At 42.3% G+C, this 8,645-nt stretch overlaps 1 protein-coding gene across 1 annotated transcript; it reads right to left on the bottom strand.

Moving 5' to 3' along the window:
• Positions 1 to 474: 474 nt before the first annotated feature.
• Positions 475 to 2,329, bottom strand: LOC138893927 (uncharacterized). Its single transcript, XM_070178597.1, has 2 exons — positions 1,354 to 2,329; positions 475 to 854 (listed from the first exon to the last, which is right to left on the bottom strand). The coding sequence occupies exons 1-2, from the start codon at positions 2,327 to 2,329 to the stop codon at positions 475 to 477; spliced, it is 1,356 nt and encodes a 451-aa protein (XP_070034698.1).
• Between the last annotated feature and the right edge of the window lie 6,316 nt (positions 2,330 to 8,645).

The raw sequence follows: 8,645 nt of genomic DNA, 5'->3' as shown, positions 1-8,645 counted from the left end.
TACAGAAATGCAATTTTCAAAAATATGCATTTGTGATAAATCATTTGTGAGAAATGCAATTGTTCAAAATATGTGATGATGCATAAAACAAATAATTTTATCGAATCCGAGACTGTGACACGCTTTGAGAGATTCAACTTGGAGTTTTTAGGACCCTCCTCAAAATTCTACCACAGTTTAAATGCATACTCTTGGCAATACACTTCTTGGCGATCTTTGACGTAATGAGATTGACAAAAACTTGAAATCTTAACCCAGTTCCTGACCATAGAGGGGAATGAAAATTTTATTATGATATGACCGAACCCACAGGGCTGCCTACGTATCCCCTCTTAAACGGGAATCAGGTTAAGTGTAGTTCATGTTACATCAAAAGAAAGTGCAAACATAATCTCAAACATAGTATCTCTTGACAATATCTGAATTGATAGGTTTTGGCCATAATTCTCCGTCCATCTCTGCAAGTATAAGCGCTCATCCTGTCAATACTCGGTGAAATATGTAAGGGCCTTGCCAGTTAGGTGAGAATATTCCTTTTGCTTCGTCCTGATGCGGGAAGATCCGCTTCAACACCAATTGCTCCGGTGTGAATTTCCTCGATCTAACCTTTTTGTTAAAAGCCCTTGCCATTCTATTTGGGTAGAGTTGACCGTGACACACTGTGTTCATTCTCTTACCGTCGATGAGAGCCAGTTGCTCGTACCGGCTCTGTATACATTCCTCACCGTTGAGTTCGGCCTCTTGTATGATTCTTAGGGAAGGGATCTCTACCTCGACAGTTATAATAGCTTCAGTACTGTAGACCAGTAGATAGGGGATTTCCCCAGTTGACATATGAACTGTGGTGCGGTAACCTAGCAAAGCAAAATGGTAGCTTCTCATGCCATTGGTTGTAGTTGTCCACTATCTTCCTTAATATCTTCTTGATGTTCTTATTGGCGGCTTCCACGCCTCCATTCATTTGCGGCCTATATGTTGTAAAATTCCAGTGCTTGATCTTGAATGTTTCACACATGGATTTCATCAGATCACTGTGGAGATTGGCGGCATTATCGGTAATTATTGACTCAGGTACTCCAAATCAACAAACAATGCGATCCCGAACGAAGTCTACTACGACCTTCTTATTCACAGCTTTATAGAAAGCGGCTTCGACCCATTTTGTGAAGTAATCTATAGCTACCAAAATGAATCTGTGTCCATTTGAAGAAGCGGGTTCAATCAGTCCGATGACATCTATGCCCTAGGCAGAGAAAAACTAGGGTGAACTTGTTGAATTGAGTTCGTTGGGTGGCACCCGTATCATATCAGCATGTACTTGGCATTGGTGGCACTTCTGAACATATTTGATACAGTCTATCTCCATAGTCATCCAGAAATACCCTGCCTTTAATATCTTCTTGGCTAGAACTAACACGTTCATTTGAGGTCCGCAGGTTCCGACATGTACTTCTTCGATCAATCTAGATGCCTCCTTAGCATTAATATATCGCAGCAATCCTAAGTCAGGAGTCCTTCTATACAGAATTCCTCTGCTCTGAAAGACGTGGTTGGCCAATCTTCGAAGCATGCGCTTCGTAGTGTGTGTAGCATTTCCTGGGTATTCTCTTTTATCTAAATACTCCTTGATATCGTGAAACCATGGATTTCCATCGAACCCTTCTTCAACATGAGCACAATAAGCTAGCTGCTTACGAATCTCTATCGGGATAGGATCAATGAAATTCTTGTCTAGATGTTGTATCATGGAAGACAAGGTAGCCAACACATCCGCGAACTCGTTTTGAATTCTCGGGACATGTTTGAATTCTATCTTTGTGAACCTCTTGATCAAATCTTTGACACAATGCAAGTACGGCAATATTTTAGTGTTCTTGGTAGCCCATTCTCTAAGTACTTGATGTACCAGCAAATCTGAATCTCCGATTACCATCAACTCCTGAATGTTCATGTCGATTGCCAATTTGAGTCCCAAGATGCAAGCCTCGTATTCTGCCATATTGTTGGTGCATGGGAACTTGAGCTTTGCGGATACCGGGTAGTGTTGACCGGTTTCTGATACCAAAACAACTCCGATGCCCACTCTTTTGAAGTTTACGGCTCTATCAAAAAATATCCTCCAACCGTCATATATTTCGGCAATATCTTCATCTACAAACGACATTTTTTCGTCGGGAAAATACATTTTCAGTGATACGTATTCTCTGTCTATGGGGTTCTCAGCCAGGTGATCGGCCAATGCTTTCCCTTTGACCGCCTTCTGAGTCACATAGATGATGTCGAACTCACTTAGCAATATCTGCCACTTTGCTAACCTACCCGTAGGCATGGATTTTTGAAAGATGTATTTTAGTGGATCCATCCTTGATATGAGATATGTAGTGTTTGCACAGAAGTAGTGTCTTAATTTCTGGGCTAACCATGTCAAAGCATAACAGGTGCATTCAAACAAAGAGTATCGGGATTCGTAAAGTGTGAACTTCTTACTCAGATAGTTTATCGCATGCTCCTTTCTCTCAGTATCACGTGTTGCCCCAGGACACAACCAAAAGCTCCATCCAACACAGATAGGTATAGCAGTAAAGGTCTTCCGGGTTCTGGTGGGACCAACACAGGCGACTTAGACATGTACTCTTTGATTTTATTGAAAGCCCTTTGACATTCTTCGGTCCAGCTTGTCACAGCATCTTTCCTCAGCATTTTGAAGATCGGTTCACATATAACCATTGATGGTGCTATAAAATAGCTGATATAATTGAGGCGTCCCAGAAAACTCATCACATCCTTCTGTTCTTTGTTGGTGGCAAGTACTGAATAGCTTTGATTTTTGATGGGTCTAGCTCAATACTACGACGGCTGACGATGAAACCCATCAACTTTCCAGCAGGGACTCCAAACGCACATTTTGCCGGATTCAACTTCAAATTGTACTTTCGAAGTCGGTCGAAAAACTTTCTCAAGTCTGTTATGTAATCCAAACTCCTCTTAGAATTGATGATGGCATCATCCAAGTACACTTCTATTTCCTTGTGTATCATGTTGTGGAAAAGAGTAGTCATGGCCTTCATGTAGGTAGCTCCAGCATTCTTCAAACCAAATGGCATCATTTTGTAATAATATATCCCCCATGGCGTGATGAAGGTTGCCTTTTTAGCATCCTCTTCGTCCATCCAAATCTGGTGGTATCCTGGAAAGCAATCCATAAAGGATTCGAGTTCACGCTTGGCACAATTGTTGATCACTATGTGTATGTTGGGCAATGGGAAATCATCCTTAGGACTTTCTCTATTCAGATCTCGATAGTCAACACATACTTTGACTTTCCCATCCTTCTTTGGAACTGACACAATGTTGGCTAGCCAGGTTGGGTACTCGACCACTCGAAAGACCTTGGCTTTGATTTGCTTGTTAACCTCTTCCTTTATCTTCAGACTCATATCTGGCTTGAATTTCCTGAGCTTCTATTTTACCGCCGGACACATGGGGTTGGTAGGTAGCTTGTGAGCTACTATGGACGTTCTTAACCCAGTCAAATCGTCGTAGGACCATGTGAAAATATCCTCATATTCCTTTAGAAATTTTATGTACTCTTCCTTCTCGGATGGCGATAGATGAATGTTAATGCGAGTTTCTTTGATTGTTTCAGAATCCCCTAAGTTAACTACATCAGTTTCTTCCAAATTGGACTTTGGTTTGTTCTCAAAAATCTGTACCTCTTTGACAATTTCCTCAAGTATTATATCATTTTCCGAATCACTTTCCTTATGTTGTGTTGTCTCATTACATGTCACAGTCATAGGTTCATCGGGATCTATAATAATTATGCTGAAAAAGAATGTAGAAAGATAATAATAAATAAACAAAAAGCGATAATGCATTAATAAAACTTAAAATTGTCAACAAGTACGACTCGATGTCTTGAGTAATTATTTCTAAACAAAAAATTGAAAATGCCTTAAATGCCTACAAACAATTTTAAAAATAAATCATGTTAATTCTGCCAAGGCTACCCGGGTACTCGGCGAGCCCGAGATGGTGCAGCAGTCCAGTTCCTGCGAACAGCTCCTTCTCCCACTGTCTAAATGGTAAGGTGTTACTCCTCCTCCTTCTCTAAGATTGCACTGCAGTCCATATCTTCCTCGTCCAGAAACAACTTCCTCATACAGGCCAAAACCTCATCTTCCTTGGATCCCCAAATCACATCAGTCTGGAAGAATGTATGGTGTAGCGGTGGTATGGGTTGTTCCAATGGATAGTAAGAGTCACGCCACGGTGGTATCCAATCCTGATATTCTTGCACGGTATATTCATACCTGAGATCAAAGGTTGTGCCATGATATTTTGGTCGTATTGGTTCCGTGATCCCTTGAAGCTTTGGACCAAGACCCTTGCTTGGTTCATACCCCAACCACATCAATATGCTTTCTATATTATTGCTCCACCATCGACCCTTCTCAATTGCATTTACTCGCTCAATGCTGTGGTATGTTTCTCCTCCCAATTTCCTCCTGTTCTCGATAGCTGGCACAGTCTGGTTGTTGTAGATAGGGTAATATCTATCTCCGTGAATAATCACCTCTTGATGATTCCACTCGAACTTCATAGCCTGGTGCAAAGTAGAAGCGACTGCCCCAGCTGCATATATCCATGGTCATCCTAGTAACAAGTTATAGGTGGCGGATATATGTAGCACCTGGAATTCAACGTCGAACTAGGTCGGGCCCATCTACAGATCAAGGTTGTTTCTCCGATAGTGGCTCTCTAAGACCCATCAAACGCCTTCATGCACATACTTCCCATCCGTATCTCATGCAGTCTTATACCAAGTCTTTTCAAAGTAGTCAGTGGGCATATCTTCAGACTCGAACCCCTGTCTATCAAAACCCTGGCAATGAACTTGTTTTCATATTGCACAGTGATGTACAATGCTTTGTTGTGACTCAACCCATCTGGTGGTAGCTCATCTTCGTGGAAAGTAATCTTGTGACTTTCCTGTATCTTCCCTACCATATTAGCCATCTCCCCACTAGTGATATCGATAGGCATATAAGCTTCACTTAACACCTTCATCAAGGCATCCTTGTGCGCATCTGAGTTTTGCAACAATGATAAGATGGATATCTGGGTGGGAGTCTTGTTCAGTTGATCAACAACGGAGTATTCCCTCACATGTACCTTCCTTTAAAGATCATCAGTTCTTGTCTCCATGACATGTAGCTTAGATGTGGTCTCTTTGCTTGTTGCTCCAAGATTCTCGGGTGTGTAAACTCTGCCAGTTCTGGTCATTCCTTGCGCAACACCTGTTTCTTTCATCTTGGATTTTCATTTTCTTCTTGCCTCCGCCACATAATCCCATGGGACAACATCAGACTTATAAGGCGTTGTTGGAGCTACCATCACAGTGAAGGGCGTAGCTACCTCAACCTCAAACAGTGCCTGGGTTTGCACCACAATCGGCGAGAGGGTGACATGAGATGTTTTGGGAGCGTCCCCCTCTCGAATAAGTCTGATGGATCCCTCTTGATCCCATTCTTTATCCGTTTATATCACATTCACTCCCTCGCCTCTATGATCAGGAAGAGGATTATTGCGGACATTCGGTGCGAACTCCTTTGCTTGTATAACTTTGGTGTCAATCAGCGTCTCGATCTTTTCCTTCAACATGCGGCATTCCTCAATGGTATAACCCTTCATGTCTGAATGGTAGGCACAAGTTTTGTTGGGGTTAACCCACTGGGAAGGGTTTTCAACAGCAACAATAGGAATGGAGTGATGCAACCAGCGGCTTTTAGTCTCTCATATAGTTGGGGTATGGGTTCAGCGATAGGGGTGTGTTGTCTGGGAGCTCTGCGGTCAAAGTTTGGTCATGGTTTAGGGTAGTTTTGGCGGGCAGAAGGAGATGAATGGTAATATGTGGGTTGGGTGTTATAGGTATGGTAGGTGGAGGCACGATATTGGTATTTTGGAGGTGAGGGTTGGCATGTGGGTGGAGGTGTTTGGTAGGTAAGAGGAGACTTAGGGTCCTGGGATACCATTACGACACCCACTTCCTTCTTCTTTGAAATGCCTCCTGACTGTAAATCTTTGTTGGTGGCTTGCAACATCTCGAAGTTGGTCACCATACCGTACTTCATCCCGTATTCTATCCTTTCTCCGAACTTGATGATGTCGGAGAACTTGTGATTCTCTATAACCATCAGTCTTTCGTAATATTGTGGATCCTGAGCTCTGACAAAGAAGTTGTTCATTTATTCTTCTTCTAGTGGTGGCCTCACCTTGGTGGCCTCTGATCTCCAACGAGTAGCATACTCGCGGAAGGTTTCTGTTGGCTTATTCTTGAGGTTCTAGATATAAATAATGCCTGGCGTGTTTTTTGTGTTGAACCTGAATCTATCCATGAAATCGGAAGCCATGCTTACCCAGTTCGCCCACCTCTTCAGATTTTGGCTAATATACCAAGATAAGGCATCACCTGTGAGACTTCGTATGAACAATTCATACAGATTTCCTCATTCTTGCCCACTCCTACAAGCTTGTCACAGTAGGTTCTCAAATTCACCTTAGGATCACCGGTGCCATCAAACATCTCAAACATAGGAGGTTTGTAACCCTCCGGCAGCTCCACATCTGGCTGGATACATAAGTCTTCATAGTTCAAACCTTCAACACCCTTCCCGCCTTCAACACTCTGGACTCTCCATGTCAGTTTCTTTAGTTCCTCCGCCATGTTTTGGATGAGCAGGTCCTTCTCGGTTGGTTCAGGTATGTATAGGGTTTGCTTCGGGGTATGGGTTAAAGTTTCCACATATATCGGGTTGCCTTTATGTGTTCCTGGGACTTGGGTAGATGGGTGATCATTAATCGAGGTTTGAGCGGGATCAGGGGTACGTTGTGGTGCATTTTGAGGGGTGTGATAAGTGGTGGTTTGCGGATTCTAGGTTGGGTGATGGTGGTGTTGTTAAGAGGTTTACACTAGTAGGGGGTTAAGGTTTTGAGGGGGTGCGGGATTGTGATACTGGTGCGTTGCGGGAGGATTTTATGGCGCCATGGGTGGTTGATTTTGCGTTTTGGTGTTTTGTGGTGGTGTTTGATTCTGAGTGGTGGTGTTCTGATGGTTAACGTCAGGAGCATTTAGAGTGAGGAAGAGGTTTGCGTGATTTCGGACCTACTCAAGCTCACCTTGTAGCTCCAAAATTTTCTGTTCCAAACGTAGGACCAACTCGTTCTGTCCTGGCTTACTTCTTCCGTATAAGGTTTCAACATTTCCTACCATGGTAGCATTGTCTTTTCGATTACTACTTAGAGAATACATCTTCCTTTTACCTTTACCTTTGCCTTTGCTTTTGGGGTCGCTAGGTGGAGAAGGAGGTAGAGGACCTCTGGATCTGGTGTGGTATGCTGATGATGCCAGAATGCACGAACCAACCTTTGGGAATGGAAGTAATCAAAAAAAAAGAAAAACAAAAAGGAACCAAGTCAGTAAGACGAAGTAAAAGAGTGTTTGCAATATTTAAGCAGGTATCACGTAAAGTCATGCAAAAATTTGCATCCTAATTTGAAGACCTCATTGTGCTTGAGGTAGGCCTAAGCGATATATAGACTTGGAGCAAATTCATGCCAATGTTGCATCAGTCCATTAATGTGAAAATAAGCCAAATCAATCTTTCACTAAATCAAAATAATAATTATAAAGTCACTAATGGTTTTAAGCCTTTTTATATCGAAATCTAACAAAATCTAATCTAGAAAATAGTAAAGAGCATTATCTCCTAGTCTACTTGGTCCCAAAAGGACCTTCTCCATGCTTGGCTGTCACGACCCAAACCGATGGGCCGCGATGGGCACCCGATACCTAATGCAACTGAGTACCAACGTAACGTATCTTTCGTATCATACTATCATAGATAAATGAGCCGGAGAGGTTGTTGTGAGATAAGTAGAATAAAACATGAGGAAACACTCAACATTGGACAACCCAACATGTAATACAAACTTATACATATGACATACGGGCCTATAAGACCAAAATGATCACTCGTACACTGAACATAGGCCGACAAGGTGATACAATCTTCCACGTATATGACATATGTCTACAAGCCTCTAAGAGTATATAAACACTATAAAGGTTGGGACAGAGCCCCGCCATACTAATCAATACATGACCAAATTGTACTGACCAAATAAGCAACTACGGAGCAAATGGAGCGCACCAACACCTTCCGCCGAGCTGATAGCCTACTTGGAGGACTCTCAACCTGTCTATCGGGACCTGCAGGCATAAAACACAGCGTCCCCAGGCAAAAGGGACGTCAATAAAAATAACGTACCAAGTATGTAAGGAATGAAAATCAGTAAATAATAGACATGAGACAAACATGGAGTAAAAGACTCAACATGTAAGTCTGAATAACTCTATGAATCATTTCATATTTATAATGTCATGCGTATGAGTATAAATGCCATACTATGCATAGGTATATATGTTCATAACATTATCAAGCCTCTGAGGGCATCCCATCATATCATCTCGGCCATTGTGGGCAAATCATCAATGCATACCAGTTGATCAAGTGGTGGTGCGTATATAACGCCATAAACTTTTTCCATATCTCATATACATATAATATACGCGTGTATAGCGC

This window comes from Nicotiana tomentosiformis, chromosome 6 (genome assembly GCF_000390325.3).
Source record: "Nicotiana tomentosiformis chromosome 6, ASM39032v3, whole genome shotgun sequence".
NCBI lineage: Eukaryota > Viridiplantae > Streptophyta > Magnoliopsida > Solanales > Solanaceae > Nicotiana > Nicotiana tomentosiformis.
Note: the sequence above shows the minus strand (reverse complement) of the source record. Positions and strands in the feature narration are given on the sequence as shown.

Coding starts and splice junctions, on each gene's coding strand:
- LOC138893927 (XM_070178597.1), bottom strand. CDS start 2,329: ATGCCTACGGGTAGGTTAGCAAAGTGGCAGATATTGCTAAGTGAGTTC. Junction 855..1,353: donor GATGACTATGGAGATAGACT/GTATCAAATATG, acceptor TTGCTTTGCTAG/GTTACCGCACCACAGTTCAT.